The 23,551-nt window shown below is 36.9% G+C and overlaps 1 protein-coding gene across 2 annotated transcripts; it reads left to right on the top strand.

The window, feature by feature from the left end:
• The first annotated feature begins 422 nt into the window (after positions 1–422).
• LOC139730534 (calcium-activated chloride channel regulator 1-like) lies at positions 423–16,935 on the top strand. 2 transcript variants are annotated; one of them, XM_071641397.1, is made up of 10 exons: positions 423–518; positions 2,692–2,928; positions 6,376–6,534; positions 7,568–7,858; positions 9,345–9,569; positions 10,612–10,743; positions 11,537–11,684; positions 12,537–12,671; positions 13,792–14,010; positions 15,261–16,935. In XM_071641397.1, the coding sequence occupies exons 1-10, from the start codon at positions 423–425 to the stop codon at positions 15,812–15,814; spliced, it is 2,196 nt and encodes a 731-aa protein (XP_071497498.1). In that variant the 3' UTR covers positions 15,815–16,935. The 2 variants fall into 2 exon arrangements, with proteins under 2 accessions (XP_071497498.1, XP_071497493.1); XM_071641392.1 differs by having other exon boundaries at positions 6,307–6,534.
• Positions 16,936–23,551: the final 6,616 nt, after the last annotated feature.

Below are 23,551 nucleotides of genomic sequence, written 5' to 3'. Positions count from 1 at the left end.
ATATTCGAGAATTTATCGTAATGAAACGCGATAAACAAGCCAATTTTTGAAAAATGTGTTTGCTGGTATTTTGGAAAGTTGTGTGTGATGACAGGATAACCTCATTCTATTTGTGATGCTTGTCTCAGGAAATATCGTCGTCAAAACACAAAGTTTAATGATCACGAATTGCTTACAGGATTCCACGTAACGTTGTCGACATCGGGTTTTTTTGCTCTGCAGAGAGCGTCCTGGTGAGAATCTGGGCGTATTTTCGATGGGGCTTGTTCGAGGAACATTACGACGCTGCGCTCAGCGAAGCTGGCGTTGAGCCGGCGTACGATGCCGGTGGCCGTTCTGTCGGGACGAGTTGTTCGGCGAATATAGAGGGCGAGATAATGTGGCCGGACGATACTCCATGCAACTATGGAACTGGCAACAACATGGGATATTCATCTGAGTGTCGCTTCGTCCCTATTGGCGGACAGACTGCTACGTCATCACTTCTTTTCGGAACCAAAGATTTTCATATTCCTACCGTGAGTGCACATCTGCTAGTGAGCTCCCCGTATTTCAATATTCTCATGTATTTCTTATTTACACTCAGAAAACCGCCATTTATTCTAAATACCAGCCATGAACGTGGTGAATGAATGATTATCATACATGATTTGAAAGAATGCTTTATCCAGATAGTTTTTGTGTAGTAGGCATATGTGTTCATGATTGGATGGACAGGAGGGCCTGGCATTATTTGCAAGAGCACAAAAATTGTCAAGAGGCAACTTATCAGAGGAAGAAAATGAGTAAGACATAGGGCTCTTTCTAATAAATTGCATTGCATATTCTGTATTTCACTGATATTGATTGATTTAATTCTCAAAAAAAAAAACATACATACATGAACAAGTTTTCCATTGCTGATACATGTATATTGATGTTACAGTATCCACATGGACCTGCGCAATAACAGTCTCCGAACTAAAGTATATTGCCGTGCTTAAATAGATGAATGAATGAAATGAAATGAAATGAAATAAAATGAAATAAAATGAAATAAAATAAACAAACCGTTTTAGATTCAAAACACTGACATATAAACACAATTTCAGACAAATTGCAGTATTTACAGCCATATTCTCTCACTGTTAAATCAACAATGATGATATATCAATTCAAATCCAACAATTTAACAAAACTATACATGGGTAATGTGCATTCCACTAAAATGATATGCATTATAAATCATTCACTTGAGTGTGTAAACATTATAACTCATATTCCTCCTTTAAGAGAGTACATAATTATACAAATAACTCATTATACAACTAGAATATGAAATATTTCTATAGAATACCTGTCAGCCTCCCTCTTAAAAAAGACAAATCACAGTATTCTAAAAAAAGGTCCTGTTTGCCTTTGGGAGAAGTGATTTAAAAATGTTTCAAGATATGACATTTGATGCATTTGTGTAGGACTGTTGTACCACAAAACATCCTATACCATTTAAAATTTTCTCAATAAAGCTTAAAATATAAGGAGATATCAGTATTATTTTTCGATGAAACATAACTGTAGACGGTTTAGTCTAGAAACATTTTTATCATAACTATTGCTCACATTTGGATTAAAATTATGTAACCTTATTCTCTGTTACCAAAGAAAGTGAAATGTTTATGTTCTCGGAAAATGAAATAAAGTTTGAATTGAATTGAATTGAATTCTGTGCATTTGACAATACTTAACATCGATTATACGGATACAAATTCTTACAGTGGTTGTTTCTATCCCATACTCGCATTTTAGAACCACTTTAAAGCACTAATGCTGAGTTTTTGTTTTATTTGCAAATGTTAAATTATGCCTTTAATCATACGATACAATCATTCCAATTTATCATTATCCTCTCCTCCGGATCAAAATTCAATGCCATCCAAACCGCCCCTATTCAGCCCTAAACCCACGAACATAAACCTAAAACACATATACACACAACAACGCATTGTATTATGACAAAAATTTTATACCCAGATTACATAATGAGTCTCACTGATTTAGTAACAGCAGAGTCAACTGATTTAGTAACAGCAGAGTCAACATCATTGAATCAACTATTATGACACATTGCCGTATAGGGCCTATGCTAAGAGGGACTGATGTTCAAATGACCATACGCGTATCTCATAGGTCAAGTTTTTTGTTTGCTTGTTTTTTTTCCAAGGAGCTACTCACCTAGAGCCTTCCAGTATCGGCTGATTGTTACTTTGCTCATAAACATTTGTTTCATCACTGTTGTGCCCCTCCACATCCTCTCTCACGTTTCCCCCTCTCTTTTCTTTCGTATTCTTTTTCAAAGTTGACTACTCGAATACTTGTATCTGTAGAAGCTCTTGAAAATAATGTAAAATGGCCCAAGAATAGTTGATAATCTTCTTCCAGTTCTAATGACCAAGCCCCTATGAAGATTTGCATAAACATGTTTATGAATGACAATCATATGGTATTACTACGCCACTAATTATTCAATATTGTTCTTACTGATACTACTACTACTACTTGGCGTACTATACTACTACTACTACTATTACTGCTACTACTAAAACTATTACTCTCTGATTACTACTACTACTTTTACGACTACGACGACAATGACGACTACTACTATTACTACTATTACTATTATTACTACTTCTACTTTTACCACTACCTTAGATTAACGAATTTTGCGACGATGATCCAGAGAGTCCAAATTTCCACAACGCGGAGGCGTTAAATCTTCAAAACAAGCGATGCGGAAACCTCGCCGCCTGGACGGTGATGAGGGAAAAAACTAGCGATTTCGACAACGGTACACAGGTGGTGACGAACACTACACCCATCTTTACCGTCATCCAAGCTCCGCTGTCTCGCAGCGTTGTTCTCATTCTCGACAAAAGTGGCAGCATGTCGGTGAGTGTTGCGCAGTGAAGTTGACGAAAATGTAACTAAACACGGATGGATCAATGAATGACCACAAATAGAAGAAAGGAGGGAAGGAGGAAAGAAACAGATTAGATTCAGTAGACAATCAATCAATCACTTATCCGGTCGCGGATGATATTTGTATGAGATATACGAGTGGAATTATTATGAAGGAAGGAAGGAAGGAAAGGAAAAAAATGAATCAAAGATGAATAGCTTCATCGATTGATTGATTGATAATCTCATTAATAAATCAAATGATTAAGTAAGTAAAACTAATAAATTAAACTTGATTAATTATTGATTAAATCAATTAATTACTAATTATAAACTATTTCATTAATAAATCAATTCATTCAATGTACCAAGAATTCTTTGTGTAGATGTGGTTAGATTTGTGCTAGTCATGCTGCTTTCAGGAACTATTTGAAATCAAAATTCCACAAAAAAAAAGTTTGAACTAACAAATTTAATCTTGCATGCTACTAATAAACCGATATGTTTGGGTAGTTTCTTGCGAAAGGAAACGATGACGTGTAGGGTATGCAAATAAACGCCTCCAGTTACGTATACACGCACGGATATCACGTGGCTTATCATAGGATCCTATCGCAAAGACAACATCAATGTGGAAGACAACACATTCAATTTGTGTGCATGTTTGTATGTAAATGTGTATGTTGGGTGCATGTTTAAGGGGGTTTATGTGTGTGGGTGTGTATGTGTATGGGGTGTATGTAAGTGATAAGATTGATGAGAAGAAGAAGGAATAAGAAAAATCATATGACTTTGTGCTCAAGGGGTTAAGGTGAGATCTTGAGCACCATGGTCTGAAGAAGGGGAAAAGAATATAGAGAATTTTGATCAGCTTTTAAAAACTAATGAAAAGAGAAGTGTAATTTGTGAAATTTTATGATATGAATATCATAAAAGATGAAAATAAGATATCAAAATAATAAGGAATTTTTATTGAAAAAAATTACAAGATTCAAAAGAAAATTATGTATATATGAATCAATGTGGATCTTTTAAAGATATGCAAAAATTAAGAGGAGACAGTAAAGTTTTTATTGAAGGTAAAATAACAAATGCATAATGTTGCAATGCTTTAAAAGAATTACAATGTAATAAATCTCGTGGAAATGAACTTTATTGTACATTCTGGCCGGCTTAATTGGGAGGAATATTGGTGAGGGCTTTGAATGAGGCTTTTGATATGGGGAGTTATCAAGTTAACAGAAGCAAGATAAAAACAAATTTTGTATGGTTGGGTAAAGAAACTGAAAAATTTGGAGTTCAGTTCTTGGGAATGTAGCGAAAGACATGAAAATATTAGGGCTATTTTCTGCACTAAATTTGAAACGGAAAGATGACTTAAATTATAAAGAGATATTTAGTACAATAAAAAGACTTGTGGGATGGTGGAAACAGATTCTGAAGGATCTTACTATCAAGGGTAAAGTGCAACTGTTTAAGACTTATATTTTATCCAAGCTTAATATCGTTTCCTCTCTCATTACTGTTCAAAAATATAAAAAGAAAATATTCTAGAGGAGGTAGAACGCATATCTTGTAATTGAATATGGGATGGGAAGGATAGAATAAAGTGGAAGATTTTGTATCAAGATTATGAGTTTGGAGAGATGAGAATAACAAACTATGAAACATTTGATTACGCTCAAAGAGTTATGTAGCGTTTACTTTATGGAGAAAGCTAATGAGGATGGAAGACTTCATGTGATTATTTCGGCAGGAAATTTTGGGGAAGGCTCATTTTTTGTGTGTGATTATGATTTTGATAAAATGAATATGAAAAATTTGGCTCTTTTTATAAGGAAATCCTAAAAGTTTGGCAGGAAATGGATAAATGTAGACATATTGAAGATAATAAAAATAACCCTATTCTTTTTAACAATAGACATATTTGTATATGAAATAAATGATATTTCATTAGGATTTATTAAAGAAGGTGATTATTCAGGTAGATTATAATTACACTGTATGGAATTAGTAGTACATATGAAACCGCATTTTTATTTTTGGAATCTTCGTATGGAAAGCAATGGATTATTGGAAATTATTAATGATATGTTTAAACTTATTCCAAATGATTGGAAAATGAGACCATATGCAGGTTGACGTTCATAATTTTAATTTTAGATTAAAAATGTGGGTTAAATAGGCACATTGTCTGATTTGAATTCTAAGAAAATGTATGATTATTTTATTAGACAATTTCAGGAAGATTATCATTTACATATACGAGAATGATGCATTCAATATTTTTAATTGGTAAGGAAGAAATTAAGGAAATAATTTTTTTGAGAATGAGACATAATTTGTCGTATAAATAGGGAATTTCAATGCAAGTCACCACATGGTGCCTTATATACTAAAGAGCACCGTTATAGATTTGGACTTGCATCTGATGATGATCTTCCTTTTGTAAAAAGGAGGAGAGGAAGTATTGACATATATTTCTGTTTTGTGGGCAAGTTCAAAGAATTTGGCAAGAAATGTTATATATAGATTAGATTTGAGGGAAATAGACATGAGTGACTGGCATTTTTTAATGGGAATCCAAGGAAATTATCGTAGAATAAAAATGTGCAATTAGTTTGTTTTAGTAACAACATATGTTATATCTTCCAGATCAAAAGGAGTGCTTCCTTCAATGGACAAAAATTTAATGATGATTATAGACTGTAAATATCAAGAAAAGGAATTAGCGATTAAAACATAGGGCTACATTTATTGAAATGGGAAGAGTTAGATATTTAGGGAATTTAAGTGTAGTATTTTGTTTTTATTGAACTTTTTTATTATCATTTTGTCTGGCAGAGTGTAGGATGTAATTGTTTGGATTTCGTTGTTGTTTGTGTGTTTTTTTCTACTTTCTTACACACCCATAATTGATAGTTCCCTGACAGTATCAGCACTGTAATTTTGTAATTTAAGCATTTGATTACGTGAGATTGTGAGTGGGTTCACGGATATGGGGTTGGGTGGGAGGGGGATGTCTTGCTCCCTTCTGTTAGATGTGTTTGTTTCTTTTCCTTTTACATACAAAATTCTTTCTTTTTCATTCATGATAATGACAATAAGGGATTCATGTTGTTATAATGAAATTTGTGTTATCTTGCCATGAATTAATTTGTATAAATTGTTGATATGGAAAAAAAAAAGACGGAAAAATGAAAGATCGACAAAAACAAAGAAGTATGTGTGTGGGCGTGTATGTGTATAGGGTGTATGTGTGTGTGTGTGTGTGTGTGTGTGTGTGTGCGTGTGTGCGTGCGCGGTAGAAATCCTTTGGAGATACATTCTTCTGAATTCTTCCCTCTGTTGTCTTTTCATCTGCGGTAGACGAACGAACGTTTTACTAAAGTGATATCAGCATCAACCGAATACATTCGAAATATCATTCCGCTAAAGAGTCAGCTGGGCATCGTGTACTTCGACAGCTATGCATATGAGGGCGCTGAACTCACACCAATCGTCGACGACCAAACGCGGGAAAGCCTTGTGAATTCACTGCCTCCATCCAGTGGGGGCGGTACATCGATCAGCCGTGGAATACAAAAGGGCATTGAGGTACATGTATTAACCTCTGCAGCCCATGTCATTGTGGATATGATATTGTACTTGAATGTCTCTTCGATTCCTGCTTTAAGATTCTTTTCAATATTTTGTCAAAAGGCTGAGAGAAGTAGAAAGTACAGAGGATCGAGTCTTTCAGCCTTTCCATATAGAGCGGCAGCCCAGAGGGTTTTGATTATACGAACGAGGTACCAATATATGAGTAGTGGGGCTTACAGAGGGTGACCTACCAGATATGGATATGTCTGCCGTGTCGTTTCTGCTGCAAGTTGGCCCCAGGGCCCTCTAAAGTGGCCAAAAAATGGCCCTAGCTTAAACATTCTTGGTGCCACATCAAACCAAGTAGAAACTCAAGAGGCCATGCCACCCTACTGAGTACCGAATGGCCCCTGCCAGACAAACAAACAAACAAACAAACAAACAATCTGCTGCAAAGGGCCCGCCAGACGCTCCAAAAGGGGCCCTAAGTTTGCAGGCGTTGGTCGTAAAGACGTTTGCGCCAAGACTAATAATAATAATAATAATAATAATAATAACAATAATGATAATAATAATAATAGTAATTGTGGATTTATATTGCGCAGTTTCTATGAAGCATATATACTCAACTGCGCATAACAATAATCAAAACAAAGAAAGAAAATCAGATTTATAAGTAACACAATCTAATTCTCTACTGAAAATCATACAATATAAAAAAATACAATTAAAGGACTGATAATTGCATAATCATAATTCATTAAAAAATATCTGACATCTGACAATTTCTGCTGCAAAAGGCCCGCAAGACGACCCTTACTGGTGGCCCGGTAGAGCATTATTGTGGAATTAGCAAAACTCTTGAATCATGCTATAATCCATGCAGACGTGATCTACAAGCACAAATTAGGTGGAAATTGTGAAGGGTTTGAAACAAAGTTTAAGAAATACAATAATCAGTTAGTCTGTTGTCAATCAATATAAACAAAAGCCTAAGTCAATGCAAGCATATTCATTAATTATTAGATTCTCTTATAACCTATACAAGGTACTAGGCGAGTATTCTCCTGGCGGCTATCTTCTGATTCTCGGGGACGGACTTGATGGTAGCAACTACGTAGAAGACAACAGACAGTTAATCGAATCATCTGGAGTTATCATCGATACCATCACGATCAGTAGCTCTGCAGATACCGATATGAGGATGCTAGCCGATATAACACTCGGAATATCAGATCATTGTATCGATACTGACAGCGGGAACTGTCTTATTCAGGCCTTTCAGAGCACTATCACCAGCCGCCCAAGTAGTGTTGCTGGGCAAACCACTCCCGTACAGGTAAAAGACCTTCTGTCGTATCAAGTTCATTTGCTTGAATGCAATGGGGTGTTATTTTTTTTTTTTTTTTTTGGGGGGGGGGGGTGGTTGCTCTCCTTTTGTGTGCCTTTCCAGTGTTACACTAGCTTGTATGTTTCACATAATAATGATAATGCATCATGTCAGTCACACAATTTTAAAGGACAAGTCCACCTTCATATACATGTGGATTGATTGATAATATTATTACAACACATCAGTGAAAGTTTGGGGAAAATTAGACAATCCGTTCAAAAGTTATGAATTTTTAAAGTATCTGCACAGTCACTACTGGATGAGAAGACTACTACAGTGTATGATGTCATGTGCGTGCAACAACATAAAGAAAATTAAAAGAGAATTTCACAAAACTTCACTTTTTGAATAAAGTACGCATTTCTTCAACTTGTTACTGACATATGTTAAGGGTAATATTATTATTCCCCCTGCCTTCTGAAAGAGAGAAGTTATGTGTTCTTTTGTTATGCTAGAAAAGTGAAAATATGTTGAATTTTCTTTATTCTTTCTTTATATCGCTGTACGCATTGTGACATCACAAGCTATAGTAGACTTCTCATCCAGCCTCGAGTGAGCAGAAACTTCAAAAATGCATAACGTTTGAACAGATTTTCCGATTTTCCTCAAACTCTCACTGATGTGTTCTACTAATATTGCTGCATTCATTCAGCCCACATGTTTATGAAGGTGAAGTTGTCCTTTAAAATCATGTTTTAGGACAGATTACTTCTGTATGATATCCTTGCTTATATGACCTTGGCCCTGTTTCATAAAGCTGTTCGTAAAGTTACGAACAACTTACGAGCGACTGGTGATCAGTTGTGATGTGCAATGCTTATCAGAACTTCCATAATTCAGCACAAGAACTGATCACCAGTCGCTCGTAAGTTGTTCGTAACTTTACGAACAGCTTTATGAAACACCCCCTTGTTGAATGTTGTGCATTCAGAGTTCAGTGTGTTTACTGTGAAACCTATAAAAAGAAGATGCTGGTCTAAAATTTCTTTATAGGTGGTAACATGAATTCGCTCATTAAAAGGCCTATCACAGTGAGAAAAAAAAAGATGACGCTGCGATTCGAAAGATCCACATCGTCACCGGCAGACGTCTCGCAGACGTCGCTGACAATATTAGTCTCCAAAGCGGAAACGCAATGGAGACGTCGAAAAGACTTCTTGGAGACCAGCTGCAGCCTAATAAAAGTCTCCGGAAAAAAAAAAAACACGAAGATATTACATTCTCTCGCTAGACCAAGCTATAGTTGCGAGGAGACGTCTCCGCGACTATTAGGTCACCACAGTCTTTAGTGTTATACGCCAATGAGATAATCACCAGCATTGAAGTGAGCCCTCCCGCGCTCTTCGTTTGTACAGGTATGACATATGTTCACCGTACAAAAGCCAAAGCAACAAAGTTGACCCTTAACACATTTTTAATCATGTCTAAAAAGATATACAGCTCTGACGTCCAGATCCAGCAGAACCAGGAGATCGTTCCCCTTATCATCGACACCGCCCTGGGCAACGACACGGTATTCACGGTTACGTGGACAGGGAGTAATCCAGTATCCGCGGTGGTGACCGGATGGGAGGGTACTCGGATTGACCACAATGATCCGAGATATCACGCCGACACCACGAACCGGATCATTTCTGTCACGTTGCCATCCGCTGAGGTACATCATCATGGCAGTCAGTGAGAGTGGGAGTATAGATATAACTTCCTTCTTCATAAAAATACCTTGGGCGCATGAGTGTGCAGTGGACCAGGCTAGGGCTGGGCGGGGGTACCAACGATTGTACCCCTTCTCCAATCACGTCAAACATTTAGAAACTATGATTACTCCTCTGAAATGTTATAAATTACAATACAAACAAAGTATTTTTGGGTCAAATTATACTATAAAAATGAAATGATATACATGTACAATGTGCCATCTCGTTGCATAGATTATAGCTTGCATTTAATGCCCGTAAGATTATTAACAATATCACTGCTTATCACCTTATCATTGTAAAATGTACCCGTCATCAATGGAACTTTCTTGGCTTTCATTGTTTTATTGTATAGTCTTTTCAGTAGGTCAACTTCTTGAACTTTAGTTCTGATTTCAGTTACTCTAATTGCAGTGACTACGCACGATCGTATCCAAAACGATTGGTCGTGACCACCGACTTTGTGTGTTCGACCCCATTGTGGTAAATGGACGAATTTCACTGGTCGCATTACATAAAACCAAAATTCGCTAAAATCTGCTAGAAGTTTACAACTGATTTCTGACATTAGCCACTGACGGCAAGGTTTTATGGAATGGGATCTTATATTCATCCGCCCGCGTTTTCCAGAGGGCCAGGATCAATGATCAGCTTGGATCTGCTACCTCTTTAGAACAAACAAACTAAATACATAGCACAACAAAATAATGCAAAGCAAAGCAAGGGAGAACATGAAGAGGCCGGTAATACAAATCCAGAATACAGCTTCAGGATAGCTTTGACGGATTTTTCATTTACCTTTCTTACTTTTGATAACAAAAGGTAAAAGTTATAATAATCATTTTTTGTGGTTTTCCGAGAGTGCTTTGCACAATTAGGTAAAATGGTTGATGACATTTTAATGCTATTATGATAAATATGATAAATTAATAAAAAAAGAATGTTCACGCTTTTACAATTTCTTTGTTTTATTCCCGTTTATCAAAACGATATTGCTTCTAGCCCGGTCCGTGGAATGTGACAATCATAAACACTCAACCTTCCAGTCCGGCTTACGCAAGTGTTGCGGTGACGTCTAAACCAGCGTCAAGCGAATATTCACCTGTAACCGTGACAGTCATACTTGGGTCTACGGTGAGATACTGAGTGAACACAGGTGTTTTAGGCTTCTGTTCAGTCGCTTAGAAATTAAAAAAGGACAGTCGTCTAAAATGTAACTTTAGATCGCATTCACTTCAGTATAGGCAATGAAAAAAAAAATCAACAAATCAACAAAACTAGTTGTTTTCAAACTTGTGGAGGGTACAGTTTTACCAGTTGTGGGAGCATGAACATAATTTTCTCTAGCAGGGAGGCGGTTTCTTTGGAGCATCCATTATTTCTTCAGTTGCTCCAAATCTTCACTGGATTATTCCCCCCCTCCCCCCCCCCCCCGTTTCTAGGAATGACTGACTTGAGACTAGGGATATCTACAGACGACATTAATGGCTACTGTGAATAAAGTGGCCGTGAACAAGCTTATGTCAACAGAGAGGAAAATAAAATCAAACAATTCCAACCAAAATTTAGCAGGGACTATTGACACATACCTGCATCTACACCTAATTCTTTACGTACTAAAGTAAATGAATTATAATTCACAGAGTGCATCGCTGAGGTTTCTTGAGTGCTATTTTACTTGAAATGTTCTATAAAGAACTATGAATGAGCTCTTGTTGGATAAGCTAAATATCGTTGCATGTCAGTTTTGCTCCAAGCGTTCTATTCTAATACCGGATACCTACGCTATTCACATACAGAAGCCCAATGCATGTCATCAGGAAAGACTGCTGTCAAGTCCTTTGTCACAAAGTTTTGCTTGTTTTACTTTGTTTGTTTGTTTTTTTTTTCAATTTGTTGTCTGTTGTCCTTTCTTTTTTTGCCACAGGCTATCGATTTTTCTACTACGCCAGCGCTGGCAATCTATGCCCAGGTTCAGCAGGGTTACGAATCCGTTGGCGATGCTGACGTTGAAGCGATCATCACTGATGAGCAAGGAACGAAGACAACTATCTCATTGCTCGACAACGGTTCAGGTTTGATAGGAAGGCTCAATACTCATGATACACTGTTAACATTGAGATGCTACATCTTTAGACGATTAGTGATGTTATCTCAGAGAAAGAACAAAACAATCATCATCATCATGAATATATGACAGCAATAATGATTATGTGGTGTGGTGTGGTGTGGTGGTGACATCATAGTGATGTAGCCTAGAGTAACTAACAATTTTATATATTAATTATATATAAATCAAATCTTCGAGATCCGAACATTTCTTCTATCTTCGCTCTGATCGTTTTGTTCGGAATGAAGATAGATTTTTAACCGGTTCAACCGTTTCTACTGATTAATAATCATCATGGTCATCAACGTGAAAATAATTGCTCTGATAAAACTTGTCGTTTAATTAGCATTTGATAATAACATCCTCCTAGCAGTAGGTAATGATTTTTCAAAAAGAGCTTATTTTGAGTTGGCTTACACATTTATTCACGGTTTTTATGTTGAATTACGAATGATACCATTTTGTAGTGTAATTCAATTCCTATTTGCATTGGTATTTTTACGGTAATAAACGTTTCGCAAGAAATGTTCTACACTTTATTTTTATTCATGTCATTTATTCAGTATTCTTTACCCAGCGTTGCCCCACTAGTGGTTATAACACGAAAGTTTCAGGGTTTGCGTTTCATTTGACTTTATGCAATCTTTGTTCTCTTTTTATGCCCTGATTTTTTTTTAAGGGACTTAAACTTCTGCGCGAGACAACTATCAAATGTCATTAAATATTGCTGATGACGTACAAGATTTTAAAATTGAAGATAGTTCCTCCTTTAGCATCTCAGTTCATCCATTCGTTCTTTTTGTGTTTTTGTTCATAGGATCGGATTTAATGAGGGCGGATGGAGTATTCTCTGCGTACTTCTTACAGTTTACCTCCGACGGAAGATACAACGTGAAAGTCAATGTAGTCGGATACGAATCGGTAGAAACTGGAGACACCATCATTGGAATAGGTTAGTCCGCGTTACATACTTAACATTGTCTATATGGGTATGAATTTACAAATATAATTATAGAATAAATTCGCAGTATTAGAAATAATCGCTGCATTATAATGCCAATGTGTGATCATAAATAGCTGTGCTGCTACCGATTTGCTTGTGGAAAAAAGAAAAACAAAATCCAGTACCAGAGTTGTTATGAAGCAGTGTAATTGATTCATTCTACGGCGGACATAAGATAAAGTGAGCAAATAAGATAATTTATCCCCTTGTTTGTTTGTTTGTTTGTTTGTTTGTTTGTTTGCATTCATTTTCGGATCATATAAAAAAGCACATGTAAAATATATAAAGTATCATCATCATGTGCATCAAAGTAATACGGAGGATAGCCCAAATTCAGTCATATTTTCAGAATACTGTTCTTCCTTGGAGTCGTTAAACAGTACAGTTTACACTTCATGGTATGTCTCCCTTTCGGTCGAGATTCTGCTCTTCCTTCACCTATTAGATTACATTTTGTGCTCATCAGTATTCGCCCCTATGTATACGGTCCTTCACTTACATAGGCACCCTCCCCCTCCCCCCCCCCCCAAAAAAAAAAAATACTTAAAGCAAGAACAAAGCAAAAAACAACAACAGAAACAAAAAGTGCGTCACTCGTGCGTCAGACCTCATGACCGATCTTTTCGCAAACTGCCATAATATATTAGTGGATGTTGTCCTTGGTGTGTTATGACGGTAGGCATGGTAGGGTGGTATAATGGCTCAGTCGGTAGCGCGCCAGCCTCGCAATCCAAATGGCTAATAGGGTTCATGTCACCAATGTTGTATGTGCTCATGCCCACTCCGTATTTTTTTTTTATTAGTTAGCCAACACATATCTTTTTTTTATTTTACTTCGAGAATTTCATGATGAAGGATAAAAATCAAATATGCCATGCATTCTTTTCGAGATACCAGCTGAAATTACAGATTCTTCGGTGACTGGCATTACACTTGTTTTCTTTCAGGGGCTGCACCCCTCAGAAAATAATGCAATGCCAGTCACCTCATAATCCATAATTTCAACGGGAACCTCTCTCTGCATGGCATATTTGATTACTATGTACTTGACCCTCCTTCTACCTCCCAGCAAAACGAGATGTAACATCGGAAGAGGAAGAAGCCGTGCCGTCCTTTATGCGCACTGCATCTGGTGGTCTGTTCGAAGTGGCGAACTATCAGCCCAACGCACCTGATAGTATAGCGCCCTCTAGAATCCATGATCTTGCCTACACGTCTTTCTCCTATGCCAACAGCACCATCTCTCTGACTTGGACCGCTGTAGGGGACGACCTCGATCAAGGGACTGGTAAGGAACACTGACCATCGTCAGTATGGTAAATGATCTTAAATTTCCCAAGTTTGTAGCCGCTTCAGCAGTGTCAGCGCTGCTCTTCAAGGGGATTATGTCATGGGGTGGGGGCAGTATGATAAGTGGTTTAACCCTAACTAGGCCGGGCTTTTTGGCCTGTTCTGTGGCCAGGGGAGGGTTGATTCAACCCCCCCCCCCCCCCCGAGATCTTGGCCGTCGATGGCGCAATCGCCCTGAAAATTTTTCATTTTTTATATTCTATATTGATTATTATGCGTGAAATCATAAATTTTGCTCTGATTCAGAAAATAAAGCTAATGGCATCTTACCTTTTGGTGACATTATTCCTTGTAGCATTCCTAACAATGTACTTGAAAAAAATCTGGTATTATTATTAATATCTTATGTATTCTATTATTTTATGAATTACTTATGTATTTCTTTGTTTTTCGACCTTTCGTTCTTTTCGTTTTTTATTCCACAAAATTTATTACGAAACCTATTTCAAGCATGATTATGCTAAGATAAGTTGATTTCGGCCGTTGAAAGTGAAAAATAATCATTTTTTTTAATAAGGTGAGAAAACTCTATTTCCATAGACTTTGTACACAAAATCACGTTTTTGAGCCATTTTCGGTCTGACAAGCATGTATAAAAGGTCGTGCAGCGTCGTAAAGGTATGTCGGATTTTCGCGGAGATGATGTCATAAGATTTGCGAGACTTAAAAGTAAAAAGTCAGCGCGGGGCGGTCAAAAAAATTTCGCGCGGCAGATTGGTCACGCAAAATGTCGGGGGGGGGGGGGGGGGTGTTGATTCAACCCCCCCCCCCCCCCGGCCCTTTTAGGGTTAAGCTGTTGGGCAGTTGATCAGGAGAATCTGAGATCGAGACGCTGCCGGTTGAATAGGTGCCTACATCCTTGAACAGGACGTTTCATCCAATTTGCCCCTTTCGACCCAGATGTATCAATCGGTTCATTACAATGAATGCATGTCAAATAACATTGACTTGGACTAGTGGGAGAGGCTACACCGAGTTGGTCCTAAATTAGACCAAAAATCAGGTGTGGCAGTCATGGTAGTGTCTGTACTTTATTTCAGTTTGCTGGGTCATATATGGTAGTTTGACTCAATACAAAGTGTAGTACCTTTTCGAATTAGCATTGAATATTCTTAAGAAGAATGCATGCATATAGGGTTTTATATTATAGATCATACAACTTGCCTTTTTTTCTTTCACATATTCCAGCAAGCAGCTACGAGCTCCGCTACACAACCACCTTCTCCGTGATCCAAAACAATTTCACCATGGCACAAATCGTCTCCGAGAACCAAACCATAGTTGGTAATCTGTCATCGATCTCCCCCGCCGGAAGTACCGAGTCGATCACGATCGAGCTTCCGGCTCGTGGGATGGACATCGTCTACTACTTTGCTATCAGAGCGTGGGACGAGGCGGATAACGTTGGAGATAAATCCAACATCGCATCCGTCTCCATCCGATACATCCCAGATCCCACTCCACAACAACCTACCCAAACTGAACCATGGAACATCGAAACGACGTCTGAAGGAGAGGCCGAGACAACAGAACCTTCTCCGACGTCGGAGCCTCCAAATATCGCTCTCATCGTCGGTTGTTCCTGTGCCCTCGGTGTCGTTCTCTTGGCCGCGGCGGTGGCTGTGGCGTGGTGGTGCAGCGCGAAGTCCGTTAAAAATGCCAACGCAAAGTCATGCAAAGGGCCCTCAATGGAGAAAGAAGTGACACAATACGATAATAATGCTTATTCCAAGGAATGTTAATCTGAATGACACAGTTATTGAAGAAGTCTCTTCAATCAAAATTTTAGGTTTATTGACCGTAAACTCACTTGGAATCTACATATTGATTCCATAAGCCGTATTATTTCAAGAAATATAGGTGTTATAAGTAAAGTTAAATTCTATTCACCCAAAAACGTTCTTTTAATGTTATATTCATCTCTGATTTTACCTTATTAGAATTATGGTATACTCGCCTGGGGAAACACACATTCTTCTCATTTGGAAAGACTACCTTTGTTACAGAACAAAGCTCTTCGTATTATTTGCCATGAATCGTGGAGAAGTCACACTGATGTGTTATTTCAAGAAAACAAAATCTTAAAGGTAAAGGATTTGTATTTTCTACACCTAGGACAATTTATGTACAAACTTACCAATAATTCTCTCCCATTTGTGTTTGAGTCCATGTTCACTAAAAATAGATCTGTTCATCTTTATCCTACCCGGCAATCCACTCATTTCATTTGCAATTAACTTGGACTATGTTTGCTAAATCTATATTTTCTTCTACTGGCCCCAAATTTTGGAACTCTCTCGATAATAGTATGAAGCAAGTTCTAAGTTTAAATACATTCACATTCAAACTGAAGAAGTTGTTCATAAATTCCTATATATTTGAATGAGTTATATTTTAGTTACCCTTAATTTTGAGCTTTCTTCTTTTATTCGTTATACTCATTCTTTTCTTTTATCTATTACTTTCCTACATTATGTACATATAACTCAGTGATCCATCGCACCATGTTCCTCGCATGTGCTGGTATAGACCCTTCGTCTCTTCTCCTTTCTCGCCTTTTTCCTGTCCTCTTGTCTCTTTCTGTTTCTTCTTTCAAAATAATTTCCTCTTTTCCTCTTTTTCCTTCACTGTGTTTTGTTTTTCTCTCCCTATCTTTCTCTTTACAAGAGAGGTTGCTTGTGTTTGTTTGTCCGTCTGTTCGTTTGTTTGTGCACCGTTTATATTATGTCTAGCTAATTGCCTTTTGATGTTATTTAGTCTTTTTGTCCACGAGGAGACTGCAAAATACAAGCTTAGCTTTTTAGCATGTTTCCTCCCTTTCCTGCAACTTTAGTTTTAATTCAATTTTCTTTCTTTTTTTCATTCGTAGTATTGTTAAACTCATATATTTTTCTTTGTTACGACATTGTACACACTAAGAAAAAAAGGTTCAATAAGGGAGCTAGAAGGGTTCGAAGTCGCGAAAATGGGTGCAAACTACACGATTTGAGAAAATGGTGGAACTTTGCTTCTTATATGGTTCATTTTGGGTTCGATCTTGCCACGGTCATTGACGGTGCAATATTACGCCCCAAACTAGTCTCAAAACAAAGGCCATCCTACGGTGTTGCTCGGCACTAAAATGCAATATTACATATCCTTGTGCTGATATTATGAACATATATTTTTTGATATCAGGAAACTTAAATATCTTTCATATTCTATAATCATTCATCGAGAGTATATTTTCAAATTAAGTTGAGTCCATGATGAAAGGGGTCTACTAAAAAAACAAAAGTAGAATACCTGATTGCTTGTCTGGTATTGACCAATCACATTGTACACATAACCTAGGAGGTTTAACAGATGAAGTTCCAACTGGATGTAATTATTCAAATAGTCGTCAGATTTCTATTGCTGTACAAAACAATTCCACAGGTGCATTTGTGCCTTCGCTGATCGGGATTCGATGCCGTCGTCTCACTGAGCAATCTGAAGATTCATTTTGGACGTTTACATAATTTTGGCTATATTTTGCTTCAAATGAAATCCTATACTTTAAGATAAAAACATATAAAACAAAAGTCAATTCTGAACAGAAATAGTATTGTGTATTAAAGTGTTAATCAGAGCTGTTTCATGTGAAAGTGTTTAAACTGTACCCTGGATAGCCGGTTTATTTTATCACTTTTCCTCATGATTCTGACAAAGCAAACTGATATGAATCTTCAAATAGAATTCTCTATCAATAGAAACATCAGAATACTGCCAAGGCATGCCTATTAGAATAATGTTCGTTTTATTTCATTTTTTTTTTTGGAGCAATTTCTATTCGTGTATCCCCGTGTCTTTAACATTCACCTAACCTATCTCTTATTGGTTGGGATGTCGAAACGTAATTACCATTACAAAGACATATCTTCCTGTTTGTGGTTCATTCTTGCTAAGGTGCAATATTGAGCCCATAACAAGTCTCAAAGAAAGACCCATATGGTGTTCATTGACACTTGAATACAATATTGCATACCGTCGTGGTGCTACTATATGTACATGTTTTTTTAAAGACATCATAAAACTTGATGTTCTCCCATAATTTCATAATCATTCATCGGAGCATCTTTAAATGAAGTTGAGTCTTTGATGAAAGGGTCTGCGAACAAGCTAACGAAGAATACTTGACTGCTCGTCTGGTATTGACCAATCGAAATGGAATATGTCACAGCATTCCCTGCATGCTTACTGTGCGATGATGGAATCAAACCCCACTACACGCTAAAGATTTTCGTTGCGACTCGATCTCGGGACAGAAAAAAAAAGTTAATATTTTTTCAAGGCCCTCAAATCTGGAATTCCATCCACTCTGATGTGAAATGTAAGAAAACGGTACAAAGTTTTAAGGAAGCTTTAAAACGTACTTTACTTGAAAGGTTTTCTGGAAGTTACATATATCATTTTACGAATTTATAAGAGACTAGCAAGATAGGGTGTGTTTGTGAAAATGACATCTTGTGTATTGCTAATATGCACTGGTCCATGTTTTTGTCTGTGTATGCATGTGTGTGTATGTGTGAGTGTGTGTGTGTGTTTGTGTGTGTGTGTGTGCCAATGTTTTTCTCTGTCTATACAATGCATTTACTTTTCCGGGATTAGTTTTAAATAAGGCCAATTGCCTTCTCACTCGCCCCTTCACTTGATATCTTTTGCTGTTTGTTTGCTTTGTTTGTTTGTTTGTCACATTGTCATTTTATTCATACCATGGTCACATTTTATGTATGCATATTTTATTAAGTGAACGTAAAGGAAATGATAAACTAAAATCATTTAGAGAGCAAACTCGCGGATATAGTAAGGGTGCAAACTACACGATTTATTTGTAAGGGTTGATTTTTTCCCCCTTTTTTTTCATGGATTCATGCACGGTAAAGCCTAAGGGTAAAATGCATGCACATGAAAAATGTAAGCACATGTTTCCGTGTGCTTGCAAACACCACATTTTAGAATGAATAAAGACTAGCTGTGATAGTGGAATTTCTCATGAATAAATAATAAAGCATTAAAACCCTGGCTATTGTTCAACACCAATGTCAGGGTGTTAACCACATACTCCCATACACACCCATTGACCCCTGTGCAAAATGAAAATTTTGTACAGAGGGTTGGAAATAGAGCAAAATCTGTAACCTAACTGTGAAATTGATCATGGATTTCATGAAACTGATTTGTGTTTTAAACCACCTCCAACGAAATTGTACACTATACAACTATCTCCCATATCAATGATAGTGTTATCTGATATATAGTTACTGAATTATTAAGAATCAAAAGTGGAATTTTTTTTAAACGCCTATTAATCCATAGAATACATTCGATGCAAAATAATGACATGGATGTTTCCTAGAGTGTCAATTCACGGACCCAGTAATTTGGTCACCTGGTGTGGGCATGTTCATTCTTTTCTTGAACATGATTTATGAATTCAATGAATTGTTGAGTCGTGCAAACTTATGTGCACATAAGTTGACTCCCAGATGGCTCATTGTACAGCTCGTTCATGCGTGTTTGAGCTGAGCATCTAGCGCAAATTCCATTTCCATAGCAGATCAGCTCTTCTGAGGCTTTTCGTAGCGGCTTACTGCAACTCTGACTTCAAAATTATTTTGTCCACTTCATAATATCAAGACCCCGCAGATTCCTACCACGTGGAAAATGGTGAGTTAAAACATCATCGTAAAGCATGATTTGAAATATCCACAATGTTCTCGACCAAGGCCTTACTCTCGATATTACCCTTCATCAAATTTCTTGTATCTGTTATGTTTTTGGTTGTATAGCCATGTCTTATAATGTAGGCTTGCAGGCAGTAATATCAAAATGTTCATTTTAGAGTTCTGTTAAAACTGTCTAGTTTTATGCGTGCTGTTTTCTGTTCTATTTTGTTTTGTTTCGTAACCATTCTGTGGAATTAGAGCAGCTTTAGCGATAAAATGTCTTGCTAAAGACGTCATGGCATTCCGATTTCAGATTTCAGATTTATTTATTGTTCATTTAGGAAATTCTTTTTGTTGGTACATGGGCGTGCACATAGGAATATCTACATACATGCATAAACTCACATATATTCATGTACATGTACACATTATAAATGATACAATTTTTACTACATACACAATTATACAAGCATAATTTATACTCACAATACAGTGAACACATACATAATCACAAATTTCAAGTAATTCTTTATATTTACCGATCAACAACAAAACAAAATAGTTAAGAAAACGTGGAATCGGATATTCCTATAGGAAGTGTATCCTTAACATAACCTTCACGCCACCTCCCCCCCCCCCCCCAACACACAAACACACATCCCCAAGGATAATACATCGCGTCGTGCCATACCACATTTGATTAATAACGAATAAAAGGAACGGAACTGAAGTTGATGAATAATTGTTGATAAACTCATGGATAAATAGACTAGTGTACTAACTGAACTTATAATGGCAAACATTGCACGCTTATCTTTATGCTGGGATGATTCTCTGTAGTCAGGTAGTGTTAGTGGTAGACTTAAGTTCACCCTGTATGCAGCAAGGCAGTGCATAAAAATTGAGCTATACATTAAGCTGCCATGGAGAGAGTTATGTAGTCACATTTACATAAGTTAGCTCTTCTGCAAAATTATTACACACGCATGAACAGTGGCCTTGAACTCATGACACTTGATTTTCCTTTTCAGGTATTCAAGCAAGATACAATAATTTGCCCGCATTCTCCTGATCACGTAAACTGATATGCAATTCTGAAGGACAGAGTGATTCATCAACAGAATATGTAAGTTTCATTAATGGATTAATCCGTAATACATGTACACTTGTATATGTATTTTCAGGTTATTGATTCATCTAGATTTTCAGCATGTGATATCCGTGAAGTATATTATATTAAAGCGTATTATTACACATGAACGCAGTTTTATCAGTTACTATAACGTAGCCACCGTTTAGTGGGTTGCGGAAAATTTGATAAGACTATAGTGCAATTTTTGATACCATCTATAATCGAGAGATATGTTACTCAAGTGGACCATCGCGATCACTCATTCTTGCCTTTTCCGTTCTACGTCTTCTCAGTTTTTTTGGACTTTTTCCTGAAAACTCCATGATGGATTGTAACTCATACAGGCAGCATCTCTACCCCGCAAGAATCTTCAGTTTTTTTTTTATTTTTTATTTATTTATTTATTTATATATTATTTATTTTATTTTATATTATTTTATTTATTATTATTATTATTCTTTTTTTTTTTTTGGGGGGGGGGGGGTAATCTTCTTTTCTGTAACCAGTATTATCAAAGTAAATCAAATCAATGTTATGAATAAGTAGAGGGGGCTATATTTTCACTTTTTTGTGTGTGTGGTAGCAGGATTAGAGGTGTCAACCATAATGGGCATCATTACACCCATTGCCATGGCCAGCACCCGGACCATCATCTGTGGCAAGCTCAGCAACGGCTGAATGGCTGAGGTCTATAAGTCTTACTCCTTTTCCTAACTGTGTAAAATATACAGCAAACTGATGTTAAATTGGCATGTAATTTGATGTTGTCTTACTTTGTTATTTTATGTTATGAAGACTTTGAGTTGGTCAGGAAAAATGTGGGAATATTTGAATATGCCCTATGTCATAAATGTATGCAGGCCTACATAAAAGGTGTGTATTTTCATCTCATTCCAAATTCGCCACATTTTTCTTTTCAACATGACTTTACTCAGGCTATTCCACATTTATTCTTTTTTTTTTCAGCTCTCACTTAGTGATGTCGGCATGCTGTCTCCTAATTCCCCGTCTGCCTGGAGAGGACATGCTGTATGTCTGTGACAAAGTAAGTGCTGCACTTTTATTTTTTTTATGGGAGACGGGAATTCCATCTGCTTTGTGACTAGAAATATAAGAGGAATATTTCTTTGCAACATTATCATGTTTTACTTATATGACAAAGAGCTGAAATAAATCTATCCGACCGGATTTGTTTAGAAACCAATATCAAAGCTTAAAGGGATGGTATAGTATTGGTGGAGGTGAGGATTTGGGCTTTTAACTTTTTGTGATATACCAAGAACCTACTTATGAAATAATAGAGAGTATGCCATTCTAAGAGGAATTCTAAAGATTATTTGATGAAAATTGGTTTTGAAATGGATGAGCCATCCAAAAACAAAATAAAACGCAGCAATCGTGATAAAAAGTGAGTCCTATATTATATTATTATTGCTCTGTTTTGGATATCACAGCTATTTCAAAACCATTTCTCATTATTTCAGCAAAAGACGTTAGAAACCTGAAGTAGATCTATGCAATCAATTTAATTTTCCATTTTCTGGTCAATGGTCATAGTTGCAACCTGTTAGTTTATGTAAGCAACAAAACCGCCTATAGTGTAAACGACCTATTTCCTTCGAAATTTTATTCAGTCATTATTTATTCATGCCAAAATCTCTTTCAGAACCTGGCAGAACTAAATCCCACAATCTTCACTGTGAATGCTGCGCACTATTTGGCTGGATGGTTGTGAAATCTGCCCGAATTCCTGTATACAATCGTGTCTTCCTTCGCTACAATGTTTCCGGCCTGCTGTGCTCTGTGGCTTTCAGTATCCCAGACAAGGCAGAAACACCCGATGCATACTTCAGCAGTACATTGCAAGCCTTGATCTGAACAGGCAACTATCACGAAGAAAAACCTACGGCATTTCATTAACAATATTGTTCAATAATTGTCTTGATATAGTTTACCAGCCTAAAGTTTTCATGGTGTATACTTTTACAAGGAATTGTCACCAGAGAAATGATGTTGTTCAGCTTGTCCCTCCGTTCGTACATCAGTCTGTTATCGATTATGGCAACGTTGTATCACGAAGGGAAATGAAACGAAAAGTACAAGTGGACAAGTTAATGCAGTGGGAATCAGTGGAAATGCTGGGAGATGATTGTTCCAATCCTTATGGGATTCATTCAAGAGTTCATTGTATATCTATTGTTGTGTGAAAATGATTTGTTTCAGAACGGTTACTTTAGCAGTTGAACACATCGTCACAAATTGAGGAATATCGGAAAATCCGTTGAAGAGCTATATGATATACACATAATTATATTTAGAGTTTCAGTGCCGTCATTACGAGATGAGAAAGCTACATCTTTGACGTCAACCATGGAAAATTATATAAAGAAATGTAAGGAAAATAGGCATAGTTTCACGTTTCTAGCATTACAAAAGGAGCACTTGATTTACTTCTTCCAGAAGGGGGTGGGGGTAATATTACCCTTAACATTATGGCAACGACAAATAAGTGGAGGCAATTTGTACTTTTCATTTAGAATCAGATTTTAGGGAATTCCCTTGATATTTTCGTCATATACGTTTCCATACATGAAAGTGACATTGAAACTTTAAAAAATGCATAACTTCCACTGGATCATACGATTTTCCATGTTCACTTA

Source organism: Diadema antillarum, unplaced genomic scaffold (genome assembly GCF_040938485.1).
Source record: "Diadema antillarum isolate AM-2024a unplaced genomic scaffold, OU_Dant_1.0 scf00000022, whole genome shotgun sequence".
Taxonomy (NCBI): Eukaryota; Metazoa; Echinodermata; class Echinoidea; order Diadematoida; family Diadematidae; genus Diadema; species Diadema antillarum.
Note: the sequence above shows the minus strand (reverse complement) of the source record. Positions and strands in the feature narration are given on the sequence as shown.